Source organism: Mustela putorius, unplaced genomic scaffold (genome assembly GCF_011764305.1).
Source record: "Mustela putorius furo isolate JIRA1106 unplaced genomic scaffold, ASM1176430v1.1 tig00537227_pilon_pilon_pilon, whole genome shotgun sequence".
NCBI lineage: Eukaryota > Metazoa > Chordata > Mammalia > Carnivora > Mustelidae > Mustela > Mustela putorius.
In genome coordinates, this window is record NW_025422368.1 from 30383401 (window position 1) to 30398981 (window position 15581).

The 15581-nt window shown below is 33.3% G+C and overlaps 1 protein-coding gene across 2 annotated transcripts in view; it reads right to left on the reverse strand.

Moving 5' to 3' along the window:
- Positions 1–15581, reverse strand: part of PIK3C2G (phosphatidylinositol-4-phosphate 3-kinase catalytic subunit type 2 gamma) — a 354996-nt gene that overhangs the window by 264746 nt on the left and 74669 nt on the right. For both annotated transcript variants that reach the window (XM_004755743.3, XM_004755744.3), the window contains exons 9-10: positions 5392–5514; positions 477–510 (exon numbers count right to left, since the gene is read on the reverse strand). In XM_004755743.3, the coding sequence (XP_004755800.1) occupies positions 477–510; positions 5392–5514 (157 nt within the window). The remainder of the gene's footprint in view (positions 1–476; positions 511–5391; positions 5515–15581) is intronic.

Here is a 15581-nt window from a genome sequence, read left to right on the forward strand (position 1 = left end):
TGGCTTGCAGTTTTATAGGCTCAGAGTCTCTGTGAACACTAATTATTCCAGAACCTAATCCTCCTACATATTATGCTAGATTGGTCTTTCAAATAGAGTTTGACTTTAAATCTGAAATTAGTGACTTTGAAGAAAGACATCTGCTACTTTTCTGACTCTCTTACATTAAAATATAATTAGCTAAATAAAATTTCATAGTTACTTGGAATAGTTTTAAGAATATTTTCAGTATTCCTTTCATTTTTATAGATCTCTTGACTTTTCCCATTTCTTAAAAATGTCAGGCTACAAGTTTAGAGAGTGGATTTTTATTCACTTGTAGAATAATCATTTCCATCAGTAAAGAGTTTTAGCCAAGCATTTTCACTTCAAAAAATATTTCTGTGTGTTACCTTGATATTTGGATGAAAAATTGAAAATGAATTATCTTGGATTCTGTAACTTTTTTTTTTAATGTGGGTACATGTATATTTTACCTTTTGCTGAAGTCTCTGAATTTTCATGAAAATTCTGAAAAGAAAAATAAATGAAGATACAATTGTTATTTAAGAAAACAAATTCACAAAACAATCAAACTGATAATAAATAGAAGGAAGCTAAATTGTAAGATGAAAGAAAAGCCTTCTGAATGTTTTAATAAACAATCTGGATTTTTATGACTGGAAATTTTTAAAATAAGTTATGCATATTTAGTGTTGTTAGAACAGCTCTCTATATGTTGACTAACTTCCATTCCCCTTCCACAGCAGTGAATGATTTTTTGAAAAAAGTGCATTTTAATTATCTGCTTAGTGTGTCCAGTTCTTCTTATTAGCAGTTATTCAGTTGCAAGCTTTGGACTGCAGTGAAAAGAGGGCTGGATGGAAGGGGGCAAAATTATATAGACTCATGATACAGTTTCATTTCTTTATTTATTTTTAGGGATTTTTAAAAAACTGATAGTAAAACACTTGTGACCAAATCATAAATTAAAAAAAAAATACTATCTGAAATTTTATTTTTTGTTGTCAGTTTAGTTCACATCCATTAGTATGGTTTTAATTTATTTATTTGCTTGTTTGTTTACTTGCATTTATATTTGTTGGAGGCCTAGAATTATTTCGGTGGTTTAGGATTTGCTGATGGTAAATTCATTATCACGAAAACTATATAAGGTGATTCACAGATTCACTAAAAATAAGGTTTCAGTCCAAAAGCAAACACATTTTCTAATATGATCCACTGTAATTAATGCTAATTTTTTTAAAATTTTGGTTCACAAGTTTGTTTTAAATATATGAAAGCCCGATTTCTCAAGGGAATAATTGTTTTCTTGTAACAAAGAACTTGCTACAATATTCCTTTAGAGAGAAAACACTTCTGTCATGTTTAAAATGTAATTTAATATGAATATATGGCTTTTCAACTTAAAAGCATTCTTCAGGTGTTTTCCAGAAGCATTACTTTTAGGTATAATATTTCACTGGAGCATGGTTTCAACCACTAGGCTTAATAACAATACATAAGATCTTCACCCCATCCATGTGGGTGAGACTATTAAAGATGTTAGCCTGACTTAACTGGGATTCAATTTATTCAGAAATATAAACTTGTATTTTAAAATCACCATGACATCCACCTACAGCACAATGTGTAAGACCATATTTTTCGCTTTGTTTCATTTATTGTGTGAACATGTAATGGAAATATATTATGTGAGATTCTGGAACATAATTTTGAAGGATTGAAAATTGTTTCCAATGCTGAGAGCATGAGCAAGAGTATAACTGCACTTGTGATATAATTCATCATCTTGCCAAAACTTCCATTTAATAAATACCTAATTACTTCTCTGTATGGCAGGAAATAGTCTCTTGGAAGTTGACCAAAAAATTCAGCCAAGGAAAAGGAAAGTTTCTCAAATTTGAGTTTGTTGGCAGAAGATTCACTTTTCTCAGTATTTCTTTAATCTTAGTTTGTGGTGGGTAGACACACTGAGATACTTTGGCATTGTTAACTGCAGTTGGTTACTATGCAAATTCTGAAAAATGTACTTACTATTTGTATCAACATTCTTACAGAGGTGGGTTCATGGTTAGGTTGGAGAAAGAGAAGAACAAAACGTTTGAATGAAGGTGATATAGAATAAGTGAACTTTTAAAGTGTGCTCAAAATAAGAATCTGCTTATTAAGGGGTATTAAACTATTTTTTGCCGTTGACATATATGAAGAAAATTTGTGACTTATATTAGCGAAATAAGTCAGGCGGAGAAAGACAACTATCATATGATCTCCCTGATATGAGGAAGTGGTGTTGCAACATGAGGGCTTAAGTGGGTACGAGAAGAATAAATGAAAGAAGATGGGATTGGGAGGGAGACAAACCATAAGTGACTCTTAATCTCATAAAACAAACTGAGGGTTGCTGGGGGGAGGGGGTTTGGGAGAAGGGGGTGGTATTATGGACATTGGGGAGGGTATGTGCTTTGGTGAGTGCTGTGAAGTGTGTAAACCTGGTGATTCACAGACCTGTACGCCTGGGGATAAAAATATATGTTTATAAAAAATAAAAAATTATATTAAAAAAAAAATAAAAATCTTAAAAAAAATTTGTGATTGCCAACTCTATTTTTATGTGTCAATAATCACAATAATTTAGTGCTCATATGTATATAAGAGATGTGAAATGTGAATATGAGCTTTTTTTTTGAGAATTATAATTGTTCATAGCTTTCCTAGGAAATATTCAATTTCTCTTTAAAGGATTCTTTTGTCTTCAGCTATACTGAAGGCTTGATATTCCTGAGAAAATTGTTATTTTTGTTCTTTTAGGGAGTTTCAGAAAAATGAATGTTTTAAAGATAAAACTTTTTGTATCTAGTAATATTTTAATAGCATTAAAGTGCTTTATCCTAAAATTTGATTTCCCTCATTCTTTGATCTGTTGTTAGTACTGATTCAGTGTACTGATTCACTGAGAGCTGGACATAAAATTGAAGCACAACCAAGTGATCTTAACAGATAGAAAGTCATGTGTTCACATTCATGCATGTGGTCTCCTCTTCTGGCAAAGGCTCATATCTGTCATGAAGCTTACTATAATCAGTGATTGTGAGAAAATGAGGACTTAAGTGGTGTTTGTGCAAATTAAAACCTTCATGTTGGCTACATGGGGAGGAGTCTCAAAAACTACTACCAGCAGCATCCCCACTACCTCCAGTAATTAATATGACTCATGCAAGAAACACTATCATCTGGACCTTTATTAACATTATTTGTAATGCTCATAGAAACCCTGAAAATTCTGTTATCTCTCTGTGTATCTATTGTCTATTTTTTTATGCATGCATGCATGCATGCAATTTTTGAGAAAAGCTGAAACTCAAAGATATGAATTAATTTTCCTAAGGATGTTCAGCTAAAAACTTACTGAGTGCAAATCATATTCGCATGACCTTCAACCCTTTGTGTTTTATCATCAGCTCTAGACACTTAGGAAGTCTCCCAGATGTGATCATCTAAGAGAAACTAGTTGCTTGTTGAAGGTTAACTCTCACTACCTTGTTATCCTGACTTAACTTTAGCTATTGGAAAGCTCTTCTTAGTATCATAAAATTCTTAAGTTTTTGAGTTCATCAAAAGACTTATATTCACAACATACTGATGATGGGTTTTTTAAGACTATGTATAATTTTCCCACTCTGACACAGAATAAAAAAAATGACCAGAATAAATATGATCACTTCAAATTTTTTAACCTTATTATTTGAAAATAACATGGATATTAATATGTACATATAAAAACAGCTTTAGAGACTATGTAGTTATTTCATTTTCTTCTATAATTGGAAGATATGAGTAGATATTTTCCCATTAAGAAAAATGTAATAAACAGTTATTACTTTCATGAAATAAACTTTTTATATTTATTTGATTATATTGTTTAAATTTTGATTTCTTCTTTGCTTTGGGATTTTAGCTTTTAATGGATGTTTATCTGGAAAATCTTTTGGTAGGATGATTCCACTACTCCTGAATCACCACTGTCCCTATGTAATGCAAATAAGGTATTTAAATTTCCATATTCATTATTGCTCTCTAATTACAAAAACAAGTGCTAATTAAAATAAGACATACAAAACCCAACATTAAGAAATTACTGATTTTTTTCCATAGTCATCTATTTGGAACAATGATGACGATTTATATATACTAATACAATTGTCCACTTTCTAAATCAATCTTTTTGAAATTTCAAGGCTGACATATTAAAGGTAGCCTTTGCTGTTCCTTTTCATGTATCACTCTCTGTAATGAAGTTTCATGTATATATTGAGGAAGAGGCTGTCAGGCACCTTTTCTTATTTTATCTTACTTAATCATTATAGCAACCCTATAATTAATTATTATTGTTCCAATTTTACAGAAGAACATTGGCGTATTCAAGGTAGTCTGTGCTGTTCCCTTCCATGCAGATAAGGAATGCATGTAATCACTTTCTGTTGTGAAGTTTCACATATATTGAGGAAGAGGCCTGAGTTCAAATCTCTGTTTTGACACTTATTAATCCTCTGTACACAAGCATTCTAAGCATCAGATTTTAATAAAAAAATTAACATTAAAATAACAACTTTATGGCATTGATATGAGGATAAGTTGAAATAAAATAAAAATGCAATAATAAATAAATGAAACTATTTTATTATTGCAATGCACTCTCAAGTAGTAGTTTATCATCATCATATCTTTCTGCTTCATCATTTGCTAAACTAATAACAAGATTGAATGGATTTATTGTGACCAGATTTCCTAACCTTTTTCTTGGGTAATAATCACACATGTAATTCTATGTCAGATTTCTGAGATTTTAAAAAAAAGTCACATGATGATTTTTAAACAGTAGAATAAAGGGTGTTATTTGATAACGTGGGATCATATGAGCAATGGGCATTGCAAATTCAGCAAAAGATAGCGCAAAAATTGGTCTTTTCTTTTCTATATGTGTGCTTGTCCATGTAAGCATGGATACTTAGCCCTGCATATCCTGGTGCATATGAGAGCCATTAATAGTCTATAAAACACTTGCCTATAAATGTTATTATATAGGCATATTCCTCTTGGTAGGATGGTAGGATTAACTTCAATCTCACTTGGAAGATATATCGCAGTTACAAACTTCAAATGTGTAAGAAATTTCTTTTAATTTAATTAAATCCTTTTGGTATAATAGAATCAAGTTTCCATTAGCCCCAAATGATTGAAATGCATATGTGCACACACATACACACAGACACACAGACACACAGTACTTACTCAAAATTCTTTCACTCTTCTTTTTTTCTTTCACTCTCATTAATTAATTATTGAACTCAGGTGTTAAAGAATTACTGTCCAATAAGTGAGTGTATTTACCTCTGTTTCTCTCTGAAGAATTAGATTTAGTTCATTTACAGCATCTGTAATTTGTTTGGTCTCCACACACCCCAGAACACTGCATATATTTTTCACTTCTTCAATAATATCATCTACATTTTGCTATGGATGAAAAATAAGAAGATGCAATTTAATTGGAATACATCTTAAGTCTTTTCCAGGTGAAGAAAACACAACTACTCAGTCATAACATGGAGAAGAAAAATTTATGAATAGTTCATATGAAAAAAGTCAGTCATTTTATTTGTGTGTGAACTCAATTTGAGTCAACACTGTCACATGACTGACAGAGATCTACTTCATTATTAAATTATTGAAAACCATATATTCTTCATAACTGTAAAGTTAATCCCCACCACATTTTCCATGTGTATAAGCTGAATGGGAGTTTAGTTCTGGGTACCACATTTGAGACTGGGCTTGAAGTTAGAGTTTCCCAAAGAAGAACAACCCAACTATTGGTATATTAATATACTCATTCCAAACAGTTTAGTCACTTTGTTTTCAGCTTTACAGTAAGGTTATCTATGTTAAAAATCCTGGTTCTGCTCCATTTGTACCTGTAACTATTATCAATTATTTAACTTTTGTGGATGTAACTTTTCTCTTCTGTAAAATTGGAAAAATAATAATTAATTACAGGGTTGCTATAATGGTTAAATAAGATAAAATATGAAAAAGTGCCTGGCAGAGAATAAAGGTTACATTTTGGCTAATTAATTCATTTTCGATTTTTATTCATTCACACGAATTTTTCAGTTTATATGAGAAATCAGATACTGTACATCTCCACATAACCAATAAAATAAAAACCAAAAGATAATAAAAACTATGAGAAGGGCATGTACTAGGTGCTATGTTTAGTTTTCATTCATACATTCAAAGTAGATATGTGATATTAATTTGTGGAAATTTTTAAAAATTACTAATTAAAATGCAAATGCAGAGTTGACTTGGGTCAGTCAGTAGCTAATTTACACTCTCTTAACTCTAGTCTTGAAGTGCTTCATATCTGATCTATTTATCTTATTTAATCTTCCTCAAATTCTGAAAGATAAATATTATATTCATTAAATTCCTGAATTGCTGAGATTGCTAGAATATGTTAAATGAAATGTTCCAATAGTAGAATTAACTTGATGATTAATTGAATGTGTGGATCAACAGAAAGTTTGTGCTTGGGAAACTAAGAAGATAGGGTCCCATTAATTATGGCAACAAATATTGGGAAGATTTTTGATGAGATTATGATGAATGTGGTTTTTGATACGAAGAGCTTGACCTTCCACAGCGACAACCAAGCACACACATCCTTTAGCTATTGGGAAATGCAGTGCGATTCTAGCTCTGCCAGCTGTTGAATTGAGAACACACACACACACACACACACACGTGCGAGCGCGTGCACACAGAGAACACATGCTCATATAAACACTAGTTAAACTATAAGAAAAATGTGTAAGTATATGACTTAGCCCAAAACAAAGATAGGATAAATTTCTGGGTGACAGAAATTTAACGAGGGAACTTAAAGCCAGAGCAGTGTCTTCAACATTGATGCTAAATGGCCTGAGGGAAATACCAGATTAGATTTAGGCCCTCAGACTTAGAGAATGGTATTTTACTGCTCACGATGTGACAAATGCTGAGATTTTAGACCTAAACCAGTAAGAGGAAGATGGGAAAGGCCAGATCTGGAGCTGAAATCTCAGAATAAGCTCCTGACACTGGAGAGGCTGTCACTTGTAAAAGGTGGGAGAAGAAAAACAGTCCCTAACGACCAAGAGAGATTTTGAGGAAGACTTTCTCTTTCCAGGAGCTTTGAGTGAGGAAAATGAATACCTGAAAAAATTGTATGTTTAACTGTGAAGTATGGATTTATGTCAAAAAATTGTGCCAGGATTTAGTGACTATTTTGGACCCAGCAGAAGCAAATGCAAAACTGCTGTATGGAAACATTTTCTAAACTCCAAAACCATGGAGTTTCCCTTAATACGTACACATAGGGATGTGTGTGTGCATGTGTGCACATGTGCGCACACATGCACACACACACAACCTCGTAGAAGGAGAATAATCAGCCTGAAATTTACAAATCCTATGATGGCTGATGCACCATACGAGAGATTCTATAACTATGAAACATGTATTAGTGGTTGAGCATAGTTTTCATAGAGGTGACACCTGGCCAGGAATTTGGATATGTCTGTTTAAATAGAGACTGTGGAGGAAAGAAAAATCGAATGCTGGGTATGTAACATTTCAGAACACCTAATATTTAGGTTGATGGAGAAAGGAGTTTGGGGTCACAGATGGAGCACACAATGCTGAGTCCTAAGCCAGAAGACTATAGTTTAATGGACATAAAGTAAAGGTAGTTGATGGTACTAGGAATCTTTAGCTTGGAAGAAAAAGAAGAAAAAGGAAACATGAGGACTATTTCCACATATTTGAAGTCTGTTTAAGTGAAAAGGTGATAACATTTACTGTAAGCAGCTCTGGAATGACAAATTAGAACAAATGGTTGCAAACTTTATAAATACGTATTTTGACTCCGTATGAGGAAAATCTTTGTAAAAAGTATTTGTTCAAAATTTGAGACTATCCTGTTGATAGAGAGTTCCTCCACATTAAGGGTATGCAGACAGTCAGGAATGTCAAGAGATTTTGCATTTATATAGGATTTGAACTGGACTACCCTTTGGGTAATCTTTGTGACCCTTTGGGTTAGTGAAAACTGACAATAATGCACTTTTCTTATTTTATATGCTGTATTCCAAGTCTGCCTTAGGAAATACTTGATATATCATAAATTCTGAGGAACAGCATTTTAATACTTTAGATATTAAGCATATCCTAAAAGTATTTTGAACATTGGAGAAGATTGGTGACAACTTTTCTCCTCTGCATTTTTCTGGAAGACAAAACAACATATCCTTCCCTCCCCACTGTTATTTAGCTGTGATGAAGACCAAAGGAACAGCCATGTAAGAGCTTGCCATTTTCCAAGTTTTATATAAACCTTAATGAATTTCTATTTATATTCACTCGCTGAAAATTGCCAAATTCAGTTAATGAGTTTGGAGACAAATTGAGAAGTTAGAATTATTTTTGTTCCAGATGAACTAGTTATTGCTATTATAAATTGTTTGTTCCTCAAAGATTAAAAATAGTCCCTGGAGGGGTGCCTGGCTGGCTCAGTCAGTAAAGCATGTGACTCTTGATCTCAGGGTTGTGGGCTTGAGACCCATGTTGGGTGTAGAGATTACTTAAAAATAAAATCTTTTAAAAATATTCTTTGGAGTTCCATTTCAGCTTAAAATATAGATATTTGGTCACACCTTTGCAATGAAAAAAGGCAGATAATATACAGAATAATATTTTTTCCTGACTTCACTCGAGATTTGAGGTCACAAGTGACCAAATATACTAGATTCCAAAGAGTGATAGGCCCCTCCCAAGAGAGATGGAGCATATAAAGTCTTTGACCTTTAGCAGAGCACAGGAGAAAGAGGTGACCACTATATAAGAGGGTAAGAATAAATTAACTAAAATTATAATAAGTTCTTAAAGGGCCAGTCAAGTTGGAATATCTGGAAGTCTAAGACATAATGAAAGTTTACAATCATTATTTAAGCTATTTTCCATGGATGCTTACCAGTTGTTCAGGGAAAATATTGTTCAGGAAAATGAAGGACCAGTTAGTGGTCTAGTATGTACCAGATGATCAGCTGTTTCTGGGAGACAGGCACAAAGGCCTGTCTACTTCTGTGGAGCCTTCTCTAACAAGAAGCAAAAGCATTATGCTGCTGGTTGGTAATACTAGGAAAATTATAGTACTCAGAGGGGTAGAACACTCTCTGTCACCCTGATCCCAGGCACACAAATCTTACTTTGTGGGGAAAGGGAGAGAAAGCAAAGCAGTCTCCCCGTGGGTGAGAGGTAGATATAGCAGAAGATCCTTTGCCAGTGACAGAAAGATCAAAGCAAAAACCTTTGGCCCAGGGGGAAGGGGAAGGATACTCTGTCTTGAGTCAAGGATCCTGCATGGATATCAATCAGAAGCCAGGTACAAGTGTCAGAAAATCATCTTCTGTATAAGAGTAACTACAGATATAAGGCACAGATTGGCTGCCATGTGGAGGGGCAGGGATTCTCAGAAAGTTCCAATCTTGAGACTATAGAACACAGTCTGCCTATGGCTGTGACTGATCATTCAACATAGATCTCCCTTTACCTTACTACAGAAGATGAGTCTATTTAGAATAATAAACAAAGAGCAGAGTAGTGCTGGGGGAGAGACAAGAGTGTTGAGAGGATGGGTGCCTGGGTGGCTCAGTGGGTTAAGCCGCTGTCTTCGGCTCAGGTCATGATCTCAGGGTCCTGGGATCGAGTCCCGCATCAGGCTCTCTGCTCAGCAGGGAGCCTGCTTCCTCCTCTCTCTCTCTCTGCCTGCCTCTCTGCCTACTTGTAATCTCTCTCTGTCAAATAAATAAATAAAATCTTTAAAAAAAAAAAAAAAGAGTGTTGAGAGGGACTATCTCTGCATAGGTGAGCAGGGGCTGCTGAAAGCTCAAAGTGAAGTAAGAATACCGAGGAAAGAATTCTGGCAGCACAAGCCCCACTGTAATTACAAGTAATAGTAGCTAACCTCTATTTTAAGGAATATGAAGTGTGAAATACCCTACGGTAATGATAGCAACAACGAAACACAAAGCACAATCTTGACTACAATAGTGTGTAGTAATAGCATAAATAAAGAACATTGCCCATTTCCAGGTGTGAATTCAATTTACCTCATTCTCTACTATTCTCCATGTGATATTTAGCATTCAATCAAAAATTACAATTTGTATAAAAAAGCAAGTTACAATAACCCATTGTTAGTAGATGAAACAATTGACAAATCTGGATATTTGTTGGAATAATGAGACAAGGACTTTAAAATAACTATAAATAACATGTTACAGGATCTAGTAGAAAATATAGACAACATGCATGATCGGAAGGGGGGACTTCAACACAGAGATGGAAACTATACCGAAAAGCAAATTTAAATGATAGAAATATAAAAATATATGTGATATTAGAGCTGAATTCCTTCAGTGGGCACATCAGCAAATTGAACATAGGAAAATTATCAGTGAAATTATCAGTGAAAATTATCAGTGAAATTGTAGATAGGTCAAGAGAAATTATCCTACCTGAAACATGAAGGGAAAAAACAGTGGGGAGAAAAACTAACATATGACACCTAAGAGCTGTCAAAGTCACATATGCAGTTGTAGTTCTAGAGAGAAGAATGGGGTAGAAATATTTAGAGATAATGGCCAGCATATCAGAATTTGTTGGATGCCACTAAACTTTAGAGGAAAGTTGATGGCTTTAAAATTTGAATAGTTTTATGTCAATTAAATTGAATTGATAATTAATACCCTTGCCACGAGGAAAAATCCAAAAAGATGATTTCATTGGTAAATTTTATCAAACATTTAAGGACAAAATCAAATCAAATCCTCTTAAATTCTTTCAGAATATACTGAAAGGGAATACTTCTCAACTTGTACATCCTGCACTACTCCAACATCAAAATTAAACTACAACATTATAGCAAAATAAAAATACAGACTGATGTGTCTTGTTGATAAAAATGCTAATACCTTTAACAAAATATTAGCTAATTGAATCCAGAAATACCTGGAAAGGGTTTTAAATTTTCACAAAGTGTTCTTTTATCCCAACAGAGCAAAAATATTTTTAATATTTGGAAGGAAAAAATGAAAAAAACCTTATGCCAGTCTGTATTGATACAGAAAAGGTATTTGACAAAATTTATTACCCATCTGCAATATAAACTCCTAGCAAATGAGGAATGGAAGGAAACTTTTTCAACCTAGTAAAGGGTGACTAACTTCATGCCAAAAATACATAAACTCCACATAACTTCATACTCCATGGTAAAGGACTGTAACATTCTCCTTAAGATTAACAACAAAGCAAGAGTCCTATTTTTATCACTTCTAATAAAATTCTCTTGGAGATCAAGGCAAAGAAAATCCATATACAGAGAATCTCGGGTTGCATGGTGTCTAGGATGGAAGGTATTTCCTGCAAAAAAGCAGTTGAGCACTTTTTGGTGCAATGCAAATATTTTATATCTTAATGTCTGTGGTTGTTACATAGCCATTTGCATTTGCAAAATTAGTCAAACTTTATGGTTAACATGAGTGTGTTTTACTTTATGTAGATTAAACTTCTAGATAGTTGATTTAATAAATACAAGTCATAATGAAAGTGGAAAGACAAGCCACCAGCTAAAAGGAATACTGGCAATACACATAATCAAATGATGAGTAAATATGTAAGTAGTTCCTATCAATCTATTTGAAAAAGTTAAGGTAATGTAGAAAATGGATGAAAAGTTTGACTGTGTATATCTATCTACATCGATATCTATATCTATATATCATAAAAGATGACAGTTTATCAAACTCAATACCCAAAAAACAAATAATCCAGTCAAGAAATGGGCAGAAGACATGAGATACTTCTCCAAAGACATATAAATGGCTAACATACATGTGAAAAAATGCTCATTACTAGTCATTAGGGAAATATAAATCTAAACCACAATGAGATACCACCTTTCACCCGTTAGAATGGCAAAAATTAACAAGACAGGAAACAACAAACGTTGGTGAAGATGTGGAGAAAGGGGAACACTCTTACACTGTTGATGGGAATGCAGGCTGGTACAGCCACTCTGGAAAACAGTGTGGATTTTCCTTAAGTTGTTAAAAATAGAGCTACCCCATGACCCAGCAAATGCACTACTAGATATTTACCCCAAAGATACAGATGTAGTGAAAAGAAGGGGCACATGCAACCCAATATTCATAGCAGCAATGTCCACAATAGCCAAACTGTGGAAGGAGCCGAGACATCCTTTAACAGATGAATAGATAAAGAAGATGTGGTTCGTATATACAATGGAATATTACTCAGCCATCAGAAAAAATGAACACCTACCATTTGCATTGACATAGGTAGAACTGGAGGAGATTATGCTAAGTGAAATAAGTCAAGCAGAGAAAGACGTTATCATATGGTTTCACTCATATGTGGAACATAAGGAATAGTGCAGAGGGCCATAGGGAAGGGAGGGAAAAACTGAATGGGAAGAAATCAGAGAGGGAGACAAACCATGAGAGACTCTGGACGCTGGGAAACAAACAGGGTTACAGAAGGGTGGGGGGGTGACTGGGTGATAGGTATTAAGGAAGGCTCCTGTTGTGATGAGCACTGGGTGTTATACACAAATAATCATTGAACACTATATCAAAAACTAATGATGTACTATATATTGGCTAATTGAACATAAATTAAAAAATAAATATTTCAGAAATAAAAAGATGGCAGTTTGATATTTTAAGTAAAGAATAATGAACTTATTCATTATTAGGGAAGTGAAAATTAAAACTAAAATATGATCAAAATATATACCTTACTTAGGCAAAAATTTTAAAGGTTGGAATGTATCATACCTTGGTGAGAAAATGGGGCAATGGGAACTCTCATATGTTATGAAATATATGTGTCCCTATTATAAAAGGGTCTGTTACCCTAAGTATATACCCTAGACAAATTCTTGATATTAGTTCATGAATATATCAACAGTAGAATATATAAATAAATAGAGGTCCATTGATCTAATTGAGTACCATACAACAATGGAAACAAATCAAAGCCACATGGAACAAGGTGGATAAATCTGAAAAACAGTGAGTGAAAGATACATGGCTCAAAAACTACACATAGTTTGATTCCATTTATGTAGACATTAAAAAGGAAACCTAAACTTTATATTGCTAATGAATGGATAGATATCCTTTGATGGTGAAATGGGAAAAGGTGAAGTGGTGAAAAGAAAAGCTACAAAACACTTTTCTCTGAAGATTACCTCTTATGTACACGAAAAGAGATCTAACATGGCACATGGTCAGATCCTATGATACTGGCAATATTTTGCTGCTAAAGTTACTGTTTAATAAGAATGTCTGTTCTAATATTATTCTTTAATTTGTATATATATCATTGTATATTCTTCATGTATTATTTAATTCACTGCATAAATCTCAAATAAAATGTCAGATCATATCATTCCTTTGATGGAACCCTTCAGTGCTTTCCATCTCACTTGGAATATGAATTATGTTGGCTAGTGATTATCTTCCTTATTGAAGATCTAGTTTCACTTTTTCGTTTTTTCTTTAAGTCTGAGAGCGTTCTATACATAATAGGTTTGACTTTTAGTAGTTTCAGTGTGCCCTTTATTTCTGCTAAGGCAGGTTCCAATTCTGCAGTTGTGTTTTATTATCCCTGTGACCTGACTTTATCTCCTTCATCTCCTTGACTTCTTTTGTAACCTTTAACTGTGTCCTTGTTACCTATTCGTTTTATTCTATTTTTTTCTTATGATTTTTTGGTCCTTTCCTACCTCTTCTTATATTCTATTGTGAATGCAAATCGGTTTTGTGACATTTTTCTTCTGGATCCTGTACAGTCCTTTACATTAGTAATAGTGTTAAAAATAGCAACTTTCATAGCAATAAAATAACACTTATACTTCTCTTTACTTGAATACTTTTTAACTTCCAACCACTATATTATATTAAATACATTACATCCACTTTTTATTAATTTTTAAAAATACCTTTATATTTTATTATAATCACTCTATTGATGAAGAATACTAATGCTAGGAAAGTTGAATAAAAACTTCCATAGTGGTGGAGAGCTGTCATCCAGATACCTGACTGGAATCTCTGCTCCTAAATTCTGTCTTTACTGCTACTCTGTTCAAACTATGTTTGAATTGAACGTCTAAATATCCAGTAATAGATCTGCTTGTTACTAAAAGAGCTTCAGTTCTAATAAAGCTAAATATATAAGATCCCTTTGTGCCCCTTTTATTACTACTTGTATATGGAAATTTTAGCCCCTGTCTAGAGTCTGAACACAATTGGATTTTGGTCTCAGAGAGAGGAAATTGTGAGGTAATTATTATTATTCCTTACTCATTGAGTTACTTACACCTGAATAATAGAGATGCCATTCTGGTTATCTAGTTGGTACACTGAGTCATGAGCAGGATGGTAAAGTGTTTAGAGGTTTGAAGCTCTTTGTAGACCAAGAAGATATTTCATGAAGCCAAACCATGTTTTGAAACATGAGTACATTTTTCTCAGTCGACTTCCATCTGGTTTACAGTTAGTTCACCAGTTACTAGATTCTAGTATAAGTTTGTCATCAGTGGGAGGGATTGCTAACTTTCTGTAAAGGGCTATTTGACCTTGTAATAATAATTTTAGAGACAGTGCATTACAGGCTACTAGGAAGAAGCACTTTGAATCAGAAGTTGATTCTTGCACATAGATTGCAATCTTGTTTTACACTGCTTTGCTGTGTATGTATACCATTCTGTGTACATTATTCATGTAAATATGCTGTCTTTCCAACTAGATCATCGGCAACATCAGAGTATGGTTCTGATTTCCATTTCTCTTGATTCCAGTGAGTAAATAGTTCACTAATTTGCATTAAGTAAGCACTGACTAATATCTTAGGGGGAAAATTCTTTCTCTTTCTTCCATTTTCAACTTCTCTGAAATATTAGAGATGAATGCAGAATATAGAATGAATATAGAAAATATTCATAACTTTCTGGATATTAGTAAATAGGTGAGAGGAAGAAGATGTTCAAAGTAAAAGTTCTATGTAAACTATTTACAAAACTATCTATTTAGCAAACATAATAGTCAGAATGCGCAACCTGAAATAGGTCAAGTCTAAAATATGTTAAATGACCATGGCTGAGGAAATAAAATATTTAAAAATTTAAATTATCCAAATTACTCAATAATATTCATGTCATATTTATTCAGCCTGCATGTTTGCTATTTTTTAAAAAATTGCATTTAATAACTCAAGTGTGGAAAATAAAAAAAAATTTTTCAAATTGGTACTGTTTTCAACATTGATGAAATGCTACCTAATGCATTTTTTTAAAATAAATAGGAAGCACAAAATTATGAATCAGTCATATCACAGTCTGTCTCACTTCTCAGATATTTACCAGTGATACCTCATAGGAAGAATCACATTTAAAA